Source organism: Nicotiana tomentosiformis, chromosome 11, assembly GCF_000390325.3.
Source record: "Nicotiana tomentosiformis chromosome 11, ASM39032v3, whole genome shotgun sequence".
Lineage (NCBI taxonomy): Eukaryota > Viridiplantae > Streptophyta > Magnoliopsida > Solanales > Solanaceae > Nicotiana > Nicotiana tomentosiformis.
This window is the reverse complement of record NC_090822.1, coordinates 93,013,702-93,028,955: the sequence shown is the minus strand read 5'-3', so window position 1 is coordinate 93,028,955 and position 15,254 is coordinate 93,013,702. Positions and strand designations below refer to the sequence as shown.

The 15,254-nt window shown below is 37.0% G+C and overlaps 2 protein-coding genes across 4 annotated transcripts; both read left to right on the top strand.

Moving 5' to 3' along the window:
- Positions 1-1,580: 1,580 nt before the first annotated feature.
- Positions 1,581-6,505, top strand: LOC104118305 (serine/arginine-rich splicing factor RS31-like). 2 transcript variants are annotated; one of them, XM_070188351.1, is made up of 7 exons: positions 1,641-1,721; positions 3,296-3,437; positions 4,412-4,718; positions 4,942-5,054; positions 5,137-5,372; positions 5,494-6,063; positions 6,186-6,505. In XM_070188351.1, exons 4-7 carry the CDS (start codon positions 4,959-4,961, stop codon positions 6,220-6,222), a joined length of 939 nt encoding a protein of 312 aa, XP_070044452.1. In that variant the 5' UTR covers positions 1,641-1,721; positions 3,296-3,437; positions 4,412-4,718; positions 4,942-4,958; the 3' UTR covers positions 6,223-6,505. The 2 variants fall into 2 exon arrangements, with proteins under 2 accessions (XP_009627820.1, XP_070044452.1); XM_009629525.4 differs by lacking the exon at positions 4,412-4,718 and having other exon boundaries at positions 1,581-1,721.
- A 948-nt stretch (positions 6,506-7,453) lies between these two features.
- On the top strand, positions 7,454-14,906 carry LOC104118304 (probable transcriptional regulator SLK2). 2 transcript variants are annotated; one of them, XM_009629524.4, is made up of 9 exons: positions 7,454-9,040; positions 9,134-9,265; positions 9,599-9,647; positions 11,467-11,681; positions 11,759-11,827; positions 12,749-12,849; positions 13,383-13,476; positions 13,589-13,658; positions 13,776-14,906. In XM_009629524.4, the coding sequence occupies exons 1-9, from the start codon at positions 8,222-8,224 to the stop codon at positions 14,597-14,599; spliced, it is 2,373 nt and encodes a 790-aa protein (XP_009627819.1). In that variant the 5' UTR covers positions 7,454-8,221; the 3' UTR covers positions 14,600-14,906. The 2 variants fall into 2 exon arrangements, with proteins under 2 accessions (XP_009627819.1, XP_033517719.1); XM_033661828.2 differs by having other exon boundaries at positions 9,596-9,647.
- The last annotated feature ends 348 nt before the right edge of the window (positions 14,907-15,254 follow it).

The following is a 15,254-nucleotide window of genomic DNA, read 5'->3' as shown; positions in this document are numbered from 1 at the left end:
TTGTCAATGTTCTATTATAACAAAATATAATTGACTTATCCAAATTTCATCCATAATTCTAGCAATTAATTATTGAATTTATATTTATGTAACAACAGAAACGAAAAACTTCAACGAGACCACCAAAAACGAACTAACAAACTGATAGAGTTAGTTCGATTTTTGATTTTAGTAAAAATCGAGTCAAATCGATCTATGAATACGTACTTACGACTCTAGTGAAATTATGGATGAATCATAGCTTGAGGGTATTAACGGAGGTTGTTGGGTATTATTGGAGAAAAAGAATAGTGGTTAGGTGTATTTAGATATCTTGTAAGACCATAAGCTGTATAGATAGCATATGAATAAAGTTGCAATGCTTTGGGTGAGTATTGGCATTTGAGTGGCTTAAGGCCAATACCCAAGTGTTGAATTGGATAAATTGAGCCATAAATTGCATGGTTAAATTATGATTGGGTAGATTGACGTTTTTGGGACGTGTTGAGTTATTTGACGCTCAACAAAATTAGGATTATTTTTTCAAAATACATGCTTTAAATGCTTTCTAATGTTATTTGAAATGTGAACTATATTTGTGGGGGCGAACAATTGTGCATCACACCATGATTTGCAAAGTATATATATATATTTATAAATTATCTTGTTAAATATATGATATGTATTCAATTTTACATAATTTCAAATCATGATTTTATGAAAGATATCTTGTATACAATTTGAAATATTTTTTGATAAATTCAATATATATATTGAAACCCTTAAATGACTTGATTATAAGAATATGAAATTAGGTCATATGTTCCATAATTTTATATAAGGTTGTACATGGTCGATTGTCCCAAGTTCGAATATATAAGTCGAGGCCAATAATGTCTAGATTGTTATATAAAAATCTGGGAGTTATTATTAGATAACTAAGAAGGTTTGTGTGGTTCCAAACAATCAACGTTTATCATAAAACACACCTACCAGTGAATGATTAGGCTAAACTTAACTATTTTTTTGGTTAGAGTTAGGCTAGATATATTTTTTTATCTCTTTTAGAACTTGGATTTTTGTGCTGAATGATTAGGTCAGGAGCTTTTGAACTTTATAGCCCATGAGGTTAGGCCAAGTTATCTATTTTGATAATTTTATCTCACAACCACCAAACAAAATAATATATTAATTTTAAGTCGACTAAAATTAATCTTACAAATAAATTTTTCTTATTCAAACTTCACAAATAAATTACATAAAATGGAGGGGCAAAAGAAAGTAGTTAGTTTCGGACTTGTCTAGTCCGGTTTACATCTCATGTGTAGTTTGCGAGCTATTGCACAGTGAGCAGGTTACTCAATGCGCACCCGGAGAGTTTTCCTAGGAATTTTCTAAAAAAAATAAGTGTTATGTTATCATTAATATGAGATATTAGTCAAGTTTAATATCTTCTATTGTCAAACTAGTTATTGTAAACCACTAGTAAACAATATATATCAAATCTAATGTAGAATCTTAACTTTAAACTTGCAGGTTACAATAAAAAAGTTAGGACAAGTGCAGACATACAAAAAAACGCAAGAAGGTTATTTTGGTAAAAACGAAACACGCCCCTGCTCCTGCTGCTTATAACACTGACGATAGCGTCAAGAAAAGATATTTTGGCTCAGCCTCTGTATCTCCGCTTCTGCTTCAGCTTCAGCTTCGCTGTAGTTACAATTTTCTCTTGCTTTAACGAGGTAACAAAACTTCTTAACCCTCTCATGTATCAGATCTACTATGTTTTTCCTATTTTTTCCAGATCTATTTAACCGTTTAAAATATCAATTAAAGATAAAGGGACACGGTAAATCTAAGATCTGTCTTCTTGACCTTGATTCTAAGATATGATTTTAATTTTATGTGGATCTCTGAATAATTTTTTTGTCTCAGGAGAATAGAGAAATCTGAACCCTATAACCCGTTATTCATTATTTTTAATTTAATATTGTTGTTTAGTTTCGTTAAATATTTTAGACGATTTATTTTGTGTAGATTGAAAAAGTGATTTGTTTGTGTTGGTGTCTAGGGTTGTCAAAATTGACCACGACCTGTTCAACCTGCCCAAATTTTAATGGGCTTGGTGAATTATTAATTTACCTGTCACCCAAATTAATCCGTTCAAAGATAAATCAGCTTGGTTACTAGTATTTTTGGTGCCTGAACTTGCACATAAGCTAAATGGAATAAACATTTAGGGCTTTAGAATAACATGGTGATATATTTAGTGGAAAATACATTTTTCTTACCACAATTTTCTTTTAAGCATGTATTGTGTGGAAAGACTTGTACTTCTGTACAGGGATAAGTGTGAGAATTAGAAACTCTGATTTTATGTTAACATGCAAATTATTTAGTATCGGAATGAAATTGATCGGAATCAATATAAAGGATTCATATAGTTGATTCCAACTAATTTGGGAATGGGGTATAGTTGATGATTGGTTGATGCATTGTGGGAGCAATATTGTCTTTGCTAGTTATTAAATTGGATCCTGGAAATACAGTGGTATATGGAGGAACTTGGGCTGATTTTTTCTTGGCTATTTGCGTTGCATTGTTATGTAAGCTGAACTTGTTTCTTGTTTTATAAAGTTAAACGTGTAACTTAAGCTTTTGAATGGAACTTTATCTTTCTCGATTTTATTCAAAATTTACTTTTGATCGATCTTTGGACTTAAAACCAAGTCATCTATTAAAAGTAAAACTCAAAAGATTGGAAATGTCATGAAAAAATACTAGAAGTTGAATGAAAATCATGGTCAAATTTTAGTAGGTTTAACACTCAAATAGTGAAAATAAATAAATAATGATCTTTCTGGGATGATGTATGTAACCATTGCTGAAATTCAAGAGAAATCAAGTGTCCTCAGAAAAGCAACAATTCCCAAGTTCGCTGGGTATGTTAACTTTTGAAAAAAGAAACTGTAATTTGTTGTATGTTATAGTATCTGTTTTATTGGCCGCCTCAAGCTTTTGGCAGGAAGTTTTCATTTTAGGTGGAATATATCTAGCAATTATTAGGCTATTGTCAAACAATTTATCACGTTTTACTTCAAATGCTCTGCATCGCTGATTAATGTCATCTAACTCATCATACAATGACTAAGATGAAAAAATATTTGAAAGAATGCGCAAGATGATGCATGATTGCTGGCATTCTTAACTGATGTTTTGCTGTGTACTGATGAAGTACATTATGTATGCTGGAAGTGGACTAAATTGATTTGTTTCTCTTCCCTTTTCACCAACAATGTTTCTTGTATGATCTCAGGGTGGAAAGAGTCTTGACATCTTCTACTCAGGCGGGATGAGGCCAATTTTCTGTGGGAATGTTGAATATAACGCCAGACAGTCAGAGTTGGAGAGGCTTTTCAGAAGATATGGAAAGGTGGATAGGGTGGATATGAAATCTGGTATGCCTCGACAGTCTTGATTTTATGTGTATAATTTATTTCTAACATGATATTGTGCTATCTATTTGGAAGCTCTTATTGGTTATTTGGTTGAGTTTCCTCTGGACAAGAACTATTTATCTGGAATGACCTTTATGTCCTCAATATCTGTCCTGCAAGATTATACATGTTACTATACCAAAAAAGGATTTTATGTGAGACGAATTGGGTATATGGTTAACTAGCTTCAATTAAAGCCTTCTTGCTGCAGTGGTGTTATTTCGATATATTTTACCTTGTTATTTTTAATATATTATCCTCTATGTTGTGGGTGAGTTTGGATCATGTATCTGCTGGTCCTGCAGTAAGGTGCTTGAATATGACCGTCTAGTGGGATGGTGGAAGATTTCACTTCCATTTATTTGGACAGTTTTTTATTTGGTTGAGAGTTACCTCCATGCAACTGCAAACTGAGGCATGAAATAAGTTGCCAAAGTGTTCGTCCGGCTAATTGCGTATCAAACCTGGACATACAATACACCATGTTCTATCCAATCTGAGGAAAACAGATCTTATGTAACTTATTACCTGGCAAGCTTCGACTAGGTTCTATGATGTCTGGCTACAGATGTTTTTGATAACAAGCAACTAGTAAAGCTGATGTGCTGGCAAAGCAGTTGATTCATGAAACAAGGAGTAGCTCCTACCGGTTACAGTAAAAGATGTCACCTGAGTATGGTAAGTCTAGAGTTTCAGAAGTCCCACCGGCACTTATCCCATACATTCAACTGTCCAAGGACTTGAATAGTTGGTTTGCTAGGGGACACCACGTTCATGCTTCACATTGTAACAGAACTACGCCGATGGGCTGAATATCTGTTCAGATCATTTGACTCAACAGCAGAAGATGTGTAGTTTCTTATGGGTGTTAGGATATGTTTACAAAGAAGTGTATTTAAGTATAAACCCCCGTACTCAATTATTCTTTGGCGCAGGATAACATTGCAATGTCCATACTATCATGGCTGATGGACGGCGTCTCATTTCATTTCCTAGCTGTGACAAGTGTTCTCTTCTTGTCTCCTAGAAGAGCTCTCTGATCCATCATGGCATCACAATCATACATTTTCCTCAGTCACTATTGCCCTCCATTTCCCAGCCTTCATTTTACAGACTTGTCACAACTCACAATGCCGACCTCGATGCTGAGGCAGCAGATTAAAATGGAGAAGGCACTTTCTTTACATTGTTCCCTCATGTGACATGCACCTTTACTTGAAATCTGTTAGTCCACCACCAAAGGTCTGTTACTGATTTTACTGGTAAAATTTTTTCTAGATTTGACAGAGTGGTCATTTTTATGATTGAGATGTAAAGTTAAGATGGTTTACATAATTACATCTCTGTTTGATGGGAGTTTTTTTTTCATTTTTTTGAATACTGAGGAATATTTCACTTGAGGATTCTAGTTCTCATTTCCTTAGTTTTTATTTAATCTTTGGTGTTTCCTGGGGTGGGATTTCAGGTTTTGCTTTTGTTTATATGGACGATGAAAGAGATGCAGAAGATGCTATTCGTGGACTTGACCGAATAGAATTTGGTAGAAAGGGCCGCAGACTTCGCATTGAGTGGTCAAAGGTAATCCGTTTGTTGTCTTCACATCCCTCTCTCCCCTGAAAATCTTCAAGTTCACTTGGTAATCTCAATGGCTATGCTGCAGGAAGAGCGTAGCAGTAGGAGGCCAGAGAGCTCTAGGAAATCTTCATCTAGCGTCAAACCTTCGAAGACTTTGTTTGTCATAAATTTTGATCCACATAATACTAGGAGCAGGGATATAGAGAGGCACTTCGATCCGTATGGAAAAATACTCAATATAAGGATTAGAAGGAATTTTGCGTTTGTCCAATATGAAACGCAGGAGGATGCTTCTAGAGCCTTGGATGCTACACACATGAGGTATCTTCTTAATATGAGTTGTTATAATGTGATTACTTATCAAACTTTTTCCTAGTTTTCTATATTTTCCGCTGCCATAGTTGACCAACCTTTGTTGTTCATGTTTTGCTTTCTGATGCAGTAAACTGATGGATCAAGTCATTACAGTTGAATATGCAAATAAAGATGATGATGACAGGAGAACTGGGTTTAGTCCTGATAGAAACCGTGATAGGGGTGGTCTCAAGAGAGGTTATGACCGAGATCGATCTCGGAGTCCTTATGGAAGAGAGAGGGGAAGTCCTGATTACGGTCGTGGTCGGGTCCGTAGCCCAAGTCCACTCCGTCATGGTAGGTCAAGTCCTGATTATGGTCGTGGCGCTAGTCCAAATCCCAATCATAGGGAAAGGAATTCTGAGTATGGTCGTGGCCATAGTCCAAGCATGAGAAAGGAGAGGAACCCTGATCAAGGAAATGGTCATAGCCCAAACCCTAGGAGGCTGAGAGCTGGTTCTGAAAATGGCCATGTGAGCAGTCCACCGGAGGAAGGAATGTTGGATGATCGTAGAGCCAGCCCTAGTCCTCCAAGGGGGAGGAGAGAGAAACAGAGCCCAGATGGTTATCACGGTCGCAGCCCAAGGTCTAAACCTGAAGAAATTGATAGTCCTGGATATGCTGCAGCAGAAAGCCCTCTTCCAGAACGACACAGGAGGTTTGCACATTGTTTTCTCTTTTTTAGCTCTTGGTTCTGCATATCTGTGCTTTGTGGTACAGTTCCTCAATTACTTTCTTGCTAATAAGCTTTGCAAATCATCTTATTTGTTTCTAATGCAGCGATTCACCTCCAGCTAGAGAAAGATCTCGCTCCTAATTTGTTCGGTATCAGCCTCTGACTTTGGAGTCATATGTGGAGGAACGGTCCCCTTGATGAGTGGTGCTGTAGAAGTATGCTTTAAGCAGCTGGAACATCAAAATTTCATGTCTTTGTTTGCATTTCATATGTTCAAAATTCCAGTCACTCTAGCATGGCTTTGACAATTGGTCTCGTACTTGAAATAGACTTGCTAGTATTACTTGTTCTGTTTTGAAGTTGAAAGTCCCATGGTAAAACTTGGATCGCGCATTTGAGTTGAGCGAAAAAACAATTTGCCTAATATTTAGTTTAGGTGATTTTAAAACGTTCTGTAGTAATTAAAGTGCGTCTAGCTGAGGCATCTGCATCTCTTTGATGAAGATTAATTGGCATCTGAAGCAAAAAGAAAACCAAAAACCTATGTTAAAGCAAAAGACATGGGAGTAGTACATAATTGTTTTAAGTTTTAACTAATCAAGACATTAATACATGCACATGGAAATATTCTAAGTCGACATTTATTAATTATTAACGAGCAAATTAAGAAGCAATCCCTTGTATCCAATGAAACTATGTCACATTAATTAAGCACTCCCTTGTTCGTTTTGGTTTTATAATATATAAAATGAGGCACATATATTTTTTGTGTCTATAAATTATTGTATAAAGTTAAATTGTTTTCAAAAAGAGAAAAATATCATTCTTTTTAATACGGACTAAAAAAAGGCAATACGGTACCTTTTTTAGGTGTGTAAAATGTGTATGAGACAATAATTATTTATCGAGCGTTAGTCCCTTATTTTAAGCCTTTCAAACTTTATAGACAGACTGTCTTGTCCGAGACGAATCTCAAATTTTCCTTTTAAAACAATGATCACGCCGGATGGTTCTACACATTCAAAGTTACAAATATTGCCGTTACTTCAAAACTAAACTTTGCCTTGCAAGAACTGTCAAAAATCAAAATCATCAAACAACCTTAGCACCAAAAGTGTTTACATACATCAGTTATAATGCTTACCCAGCTAAGCTCTCAATTTTTATGACAATCGAATAAAACAATGCCACGTACAAATACAATAGCTCAACTGAAACGTGTCCTTATGACAACCTGCTACAAACAGTTTCATAAGGGTTACCCACCGGCTACAACCGGTCACTGTCCGCAGCAATTCCCGCTGGGTATAAAAATCCCAATCAAATTTTGTCGCTCGCTGAAATTCTACTAGTTGCTTGTTACAAGGTTTTTAGCTCTTTTTTCCCCTGTGCTCTAAAATTTTAGCTAGCTAGGAGTATAATCTTTTTTACCCATCTAACTGTAAAGTGTTGATCTTTTTCTCTTTCTTTTTTGTTCCTTTTGTTGCTCTTTTGATATAATTGTATAAATTGAGTAATTTTCCTAGTGATCCCAAGTTTTGGGTACCTGTTAATGTGTCTTAGTAATTTATCCGTGTAATTTAGCTGTAATGCGTGGTATAATTTCTTTTACTGCTGCTATTTTAATTTATATTTATATGTTCATAATTGTATACTATTTCCTCATAAGTCATAGCATGATTGATAATGAATTTTCCTTCTGCTATCCTTTGGGTATCTAATTTAAGTCTTTAATTACTTGCTTAATTGGGTTCACAATTTGTTTGTTGGGTAGTAGACATGTCAGAAAGGAGAAGATTTTATACTATTGTCTCCTCTTAAATTTGTTGAGAAATGTTTTGTTATAGCTGCTAATTAGATATCTTCTATCCTTTTTTTAATGTTGCTCAGAAGTTTACCAGATTTAAGTCTTCCATTGCTCACATTTTTTGTCATATCATCTTAATTGGGTTCATCATTTGCAAGTTAGATAGCAGATAGTCAAATTGGAGAACATTTTAGAGCTGTATTTGGTTGGTGACGAAGAATTATAGTTCAATAGTTTGCTACTATTTCTTAGGTTGTTTGGATGAAAATTTTCTTCCAACTTTTTGCATAAGAGAGCTACTTGGATCCCCGCCAGCAAGAGCCGGTGCATCCAATGGTGCCTTCTCGGGTGGCTGGAGAGGTGGAACACTCATCTTCAAGTTCTGGTATCTTTTACCAAGGAGATCAGCAGTCTCAAGTTGCGGGTAATTCACGCACGTGGTCATCTCTCGAGGATGAATCAAATTGTTTACCTGGAAATGTGCAGTCAAGCATGGGTCCTGTTTCTGGGGATGTTAGTAATACAGTTTTGAATAGTGTGGAAAGCTCAGGTCCAAGTTTTGGCGCGAGTTCTTTGGTTACAGATGCCAATTCAGGACTTTCAGGAGGTCCTCGGTTTCAGAGAAGTGCCAGCATTAGTGCAGAGTCCTACATACGGTTGCCTGCATCACCTATGTCGTTTTCCTCCAATAATATTAGCATCTCTGGTTCATCAGGCATGTATGGATCCTCTGTAGTTCAGCAAAAGTCTAATCAAGAACCAAGAGTTCCTGAATCTTTCCGTCAAGATCATGTTGCTCTGTCCCATATGCAAAAGAAACCGCGTTTAGACATCAAACAGGATGATATACAGCAGCAAGTTCTGCAACAGTTATTGCAGAGAAAGGACCCTTTGCACCTGCAGAACCCCAGCCCTCAGTTACAAGCCTTGATCCAGCAGCAGGGGTTAAGGCAACAGCAGCAACAGCTTTTGCACTCAATTTCACCAATCGAGCGCGCCCAGCTATTTCAGCAGCAGCAACAGCTGCAGTTAAGGCAACAACTTCAACAACAAGCAGTGCAGCCTGTATCAGCCATGAAACATCCCTCCGATAGTGTCTTGTGCTCTCGGCGGTTAATGCAGTACCTGTACCATCAGAGACAACGACCTCCTGTGAGTGAACTTGTTTTTCATTATGAAGAAGGCTCCATCTAAAAGAATCTCATGTGTCTCATTTGTTTATTTGATTTGTTAAATTTCTGTTAGGATAACTCAATTGCCTATTGGAGAAAGTTTGTAGCTGAATATTATTCCCCACGTGCAAAGAAGAGATGGTGCTTGTCGTTGTATGATAACATTGGGCATCCTTCGCTTGGTGCATTACCACAAGCTAACGCGGTATTATTATTATTACTACCATTTTTTCCTTTTTTTGTTTCTTGAAAATTAAAATTTTGGTTCTTAAGTCTAGGAGCGACGGTACTATGACTTATGGCTATTAGCTGATGGAGTTGTGTATGTTAGGGTTTTCTTCAAAGAGAATGATGTGGACAGTATATCTGCTTTTTTATGTCTTACTTGTAATGTCATTTGCACCTATTTGCTCAATACAATGTGTATTGCTGTATGGTTTTCCATTTCCTTAAGTCAGTCTTCCCCTGAACCCCTTTTTAAACTAATTTCACAAGTATCATGTTGTAACATGTTCACTTGTTCCTTATTTTCCAGCAGGATGAATGGCATTGTGATATTTGCAGTTCAAAATCTGGAAGAGGATTTGGTGAGTGGGTCAATTAGTCATCTCATTTTCGATTATTAGTCATTTATTTAAAGTTGACACATTAGCATAGGTAGGTTCAAGTGATGAAACTCTGGTGCTTGTTATGTCATGGTCTAGATTCTCTCAATTCTGTCACTTTTGAGTAGTGTCAATTAACTTATAGGGTATTCTTCGTAAATTGAGTTTAGAACACCTACACAATAGGAGATCCGTCGCGTCAAACTTGATAATATTTTCTTGGAGGGCTTGAGGAAATTCATCCAGTGTATGTGCATCGCATTTTGTGTGCATGCAACATTAGATTTAAGTTGATGTGGCACACTATATTTTCATAATTACCCTGTAATGTCTACTTTAAATCTTAGGGAGGCATGACAAAAGTTGTTAACTTGTCTGCTTCAAATAACTGTTATGATGGAACAATTTATTGAAGAAGCTTCACTTATTCCCATAATACATAGAGAATTTCCTGAAAGAACTAAACCTTTGAAATCTCATCTTGTGAAGTTGTACAAGTGTGGCATTAAAATGCATGAATGATCATTGACTAATGTATATAATTCCTAAAATGAGATATACAAGTGCTGTCTCCAAATTAGAGGTTCAAAATTTCCAGATCATTTTAAAGGAACTTCCCCACCCCCTCCAACCCCCCAAAACCAACAACTCTCAAAAGGAAAGAAGTTAAGAAGCCTGAGTGACTAGTCAAACCTCTTCTTGCTAGCTAGAAGTAACACATGAATTTTTTTCTATAGAACCTGGAACTTAAGTGGAAACAACAACAACAAACCCAGTAGTTTCCCACAAGTGGGGAACTTAAGCGGTAACCTATATCTAAAATCTGACGGTACTCTTCATACAGTATTTTGTGTAGCATGAGATATTGGTGGAAGATAATCTTTTGTTCAGTAGAAGATTGTGAACCTTACACATGATATCATACAAAACAGTGATTCTTGGCACATTAACATCTCCTTGCTGGCCATCTCAAGGTGGAAAATGTGTTCTACTGCCACAGTGTGGTTGTCCACTTGTCCTGTTTTCACCGTAAGCTCAGTTGCCAGAATGTATGTTGGAGTGATAAACATCTTGAAACTAGAAGCAGCAATTAACCTAAAATTTGTTAAGAGTAAGACAAGTGTTGCTAAATTGGCAAGTAAAACTATAGAGGTAAAGTATTTCACAGCAATATCATCTGACTCTATGACTCTAAATAAAAGGAATTTTTTCCCTCTCGTGCCACATATGGTATTTGGGCTCTGCAAAAAAAGAGAAAAAGGAAAATGATATAGATTTAATTGCTCAGTTAACAGTTTTGTAAATGTAAATTACAAAACTTTTTATGATGATCGGATTGCGGCTCTGCAAAAAAAGAGAAAGGAAAATGATATAGATTTAATTGCTCAGTTAACAGTTTTGTAAATGTAAATTACAAAACTTTTTATGATGATCCGGATGCAATCATAGAAGTTTTAGGCTCCTTATAAGAAGAACAAGGAGTTATGTTTTTTTGGTTTTTGTTTCTATCTTCTCATGAAGTAAATTTTTTCTTCCAGTAAAAACTCTGCTGATGATTTGATTAATATATTGGATATGTTACTTTCTCAACCCAAAAAAAAAAGTAAATGCCCTTTTCGCGCAGAAGAAAAAAGTTTCATAAAAAGCCTTGAACTTTCTGTGAGAGAATGATGCATATTGCTTCAACCCCTGAGTTTCCAATTATCATATTTTGGAATGAGTTGAGTCTTGGACTCCTCATTCCATCACCTACTACTTGCTTTGCATTCTCACTTGCTCCTTGTTTGGTGGTTTCTAACAGAGGCAACTTTTGAAGCACTTCCGAGGCTGAATGAAATCAAATTTGGCAGTGGTGTTATTGATGAACTATTATTTTTGGATTTCCCACGTGAATGTAGATTCCCTTCAGGACTAATGAAGCTGGAATGCGCGAAAGCAGTTCAGGAAACTGTATATGAACAACTTCGTGTGGTGCAGGAGGGCCAACTTCGAATTATTTTCAGTTCTGATTTAAAGGTACATTGAAAGATACAATCGCCTTATAAGGGATCAGTGGCTCTATAATAGTAGATTTATATGATTGCCTTTACCAGATATTGTCGTGGGAATTCTGTGCACGGCATCATGAAGAGCTTCTTCCTCGAAGATTAGTTGCACCACAGGTACATGAGCTCTTAAAAGTTATTCTGGTTCTTCTGCAGAGATGTCCCCTCCAAGTACATGATGTACTCATTCGAAGTATTACAGTATTAACATAGATATCTGGTATTTTAGTTTTGATATACACCTTTTTGATGTGTTACAATAAGAGTCTAATTTCTTTTATGTTGTACTTATTTTATAGCATGCAGAAACTATTTGTTCTTCCTTAGAAGCTGTTTGGTAACCAATTTTAGAGGTTTTGGAAAGTATTCCCATGGATGCTTTAGTGCAGTTTTTTCCAGTAGAAAGCTGATGGAATTACAATTTAAAACCTATGGTTCAGTTGAAGTTTGTTCGGTTGCTGTTGAGTTTGATTCCACTGGGATAGCTGGTGGGCAGCACTCTTTATTGGAAGGTCCGGACATTTTGGCTGCAGAACGCAAATAAGTAGTTTCCAATTGTCTTCCTCTGGCTACTAAAACATTTGCAGTCAAGTGAACTGTTTGATCTGTAACTGTTGAGTTTGATTATAATGGGACAGCTGGTAGCGACCCTTCTTTGTTGGACGTTCATTTTTGCGCAGAAGGCAGATAGGAAGTTTGCTATTGGTTTCCACCTAGAGCAGCTAGTGGCCACCCTTCTTTGTTGGAGGCTCCACACATTTTGGCTGCAGAATGGAAATGGGAAGTTTCAAATTGACTTCTTACCGGGGCAGCTAGTGGCCACCCTTCTCTGTTGGAGGTTCTGGACATTTTGGCTGCAGAAGGGAAATAGGAAGTTTCCTATTGACCTACATACTGCCTCTTAACTTAGCAACTTTAAGAAATTTCCTTCTCAATTTCGATCGTCAGTCTCTCGTAGATTAACTGTTTGAGCATACAATGAATGAGCAACCATTTCATTATTTGCAACTTGTCTTCATATGGCATTCTTGTCTGCAGGTAAATCAGTTACTGCAGGTTGCTCAGAAATGCCTGACTACATTAACTGAAAGTGGATATAATGGAGTTTCTCATCAGGACATCCAAGCAAACAGCAATATGTGAGTAACAAGTTACTGAGGTTACTGATAATGTTACTCTAATTTTCATTCACGTTGCTTGATCTATTGGTATATGTTCTAACTCTCGTATTGGATTCCGTTTTTTTCCTGTGACTGGCATCTTTTACTTGTGTTGAGTACTCTCACTTATTTGTTTTTACTCTCTGTCCTATGTTGCTCCTTTGATATCTTTTGTGGTGCACCCTTACAGTACGCTACTTCATTTTTGTTTTTTGTGCTGCTAAATTTGAATCATATTCATTAAAAAAAGTTCATTTGGTTTACAAGTTAAGGAGAACACTTGATTAGTATATGAGACATGTTGGATGATTGTTTGCTTTCGTGAAGTCTCTTTTTCAATCCCAGGGTACCTAGTGGCTAAAGCAGTTTTTGCTTGGGGGATTGGCATTTTGCGAATATCTGACTATGTATTGTTCGCTACTGGTGGAGTTCATGTTCTCTCCACTTGATGCAATTGGTTCAAACTACAATTCTACATCACATTGTTTGATGCTGAAGTTTATTCACTTTAGGGTCGTCTCAGCCGGACGTCAGCTTGCCAGGAGTTTGGAGATGCAGTCGCTTAATGATTTGGGATTCTCCAAAAGGCATATGAGGTGCTTACAGGTAGTTTGATATGTTGACTTTAAAATGGGAGGGAGAATTCTGCTCCTCTTTTCCGTAAATTAAAAGAGTATTGGCTCTTTAATTTGGCTTGCTGATGTCATTTGATGTTCAGATAGCTGAGGCTGTGAACAGCATGAAGGACTTAATGGACTTTTGCAGAGATCATAAAGTTGGGCCAATTGGTAATTTCCCTTTTTTCCATTATCGAACTGTTATGATATATATGATAGATTTGTAATTCGTGGAGTTATTTTTCCCTTATGGGGAGAAAATTGACTATGCCAACACTCTTTTTGCAGAGGGCTTAAAGAACTTCCCACGGCATGTTACTGCAGCTAAGCGTCAGGTGCTAACTGATCACAGTGCACTGAACAAGCTTATGGCATTGCATCCGGGGCTTAATGGCCAGATAGACAATATTCAGCACATGGATGGTCGAAGAACTTTAAGTGGCTCCGCACAAGCTGCTCCTGCACTGACAAACTACCAGAATATGCTTATGCAGCAGAACTCAATGAATTCAAACCCAATGGCAGTTCGACAAGAGGCTGCTTCTTTCAGTAATTCAAATCACTCTCGATCTACATTGTTGCAAGGGCTAAATGGTGTATTGCAAGGAATCTTGTCGAACTTACCTGTTACTGGCCTGTCAAGCAGCAATGTGCAGCAACAACTGCAACCACAACAGCGATTACTGAATAGTAATGGCTTACAGCAACTCCAGCAAAATCATCCTCAATCCTCCCGCGGTAGTCAGGCCTTGCACCAGCAAATGATGCAGCGATTCCTCCAGGATATGAATACTAATAGCAGTGGAGCTGCGCAGAGGTCAGATGGTAATGCTTCTAGGGAAGGACTTGGTTTTGGAAACAATAGTTGTGCAACCACTACAAATGAGTCAAGCGCTATAGGACCCACCCCCTGCAGAAGTAACAGTTTCAAAGCGGCTTCTAGTCGTGAATCATCTGTTGGTGCTGGCAACTGTAGTTTCAGCGAGAAAGCTCCAGATTTTCGCCCGAGTGTTCATCAATCAGATGAAGTGGTTCCAGATATAACACAGGAGTTCACTGAAAATGGTTTTTTTAGTGATCTTGACAACATGAATTATGGATGGAACGAGTGACTAACATGTTTTGCTCCTTTGGCTTTTTATAAGATAAGAATACTGCCATACATCTTTGTACAGGCTGTTGGGATTAGAGTTTTGTTTTGTTCTGGATCCCCTCTATTTTCTGGTCGTGGGGGCTGTTGTAATGGACTGGAATACATATTAACTGGGTTTTAAAATTCGCTGTAAAATCTTTTGCTCGTTGTTGGGTGAATCCATGCATTAATAGTTATTCTGATGTAAGACTTAAATGACAAGTGAAATCTGAAAAGTCAATGCCCACAAAATCAAGAATACATTTCTTGGTGAAGCTATTCGTCAATTTAGTGTCAAGGCTAACTTTTCTTTTTTCGGTTTGTCACTTGGTAACCTGTACCAGCATTGGACAAGACTAAACCAAGATTTGATATGCACTATTTTTTAAAGCTTTCCTCGCAAAACATGCAAATTCAATAATCTCTTGATTCAAAATCATTTACCCTCAGATCTAATGGATGAAATTCGTCGACTGTCTGACAACATCAGAATACTGTGCTGCTTTTCGCGATTCTATCGGGCTTCTCTGGTTCACTTGGCCCTATGTATGGAGAATAATAAACCAATCGATCCTACAATCTTATTGGATTATTTAATTAGGCAATCATTGGTGGGATCAGAAGATTGTATCAGT

Bases quoted from the DNA above. Each gene is read 5' to 3' on its own strand.
- LOC104118304 (XM_033661828.2), top strand. From the start codon at position 8,222: ATGGTGCCTTCTCGGGTGGCTGGAGAGGTGGAACACTCATCTTCAAGT. The intron at 9,648-11,466 runs GTGAGTGGGTCA...GGTTTCTAACAG, and splicing joins AAAATCTGGAAGAGGATTTG to AGGCAACTTTTGAAGCACTT. The intron at 11,828-12,748 runs GTACATGAGCTC...TCTTGTCTGCAG, and splicing joins GAAGATTAGTTGCACCACAG to GTAAATCAGTTACTGCAGGT.
- LOC104118305 (XM_009629525.4), top strand. From the start codon at position 3,332: ATGAGGCCAATTTTCTGTGGGAATGTTGAATATAACGCCAGACAGTCA. The intron at 3,438-4,941 runs GTATGCCTCGAC...GTGGGATTTCAG, and splicing joins TAGGGTGGATATGAAATCTG to GTTTTGCTTTTGTTTATATG. The intron at 5,373-5,493 runs GTATCTTCTTAA...TTTCTGATGCAG, and splicing joins TTGGATGCTACACACATGAG to TAAACTGATGGATCAAGTCA.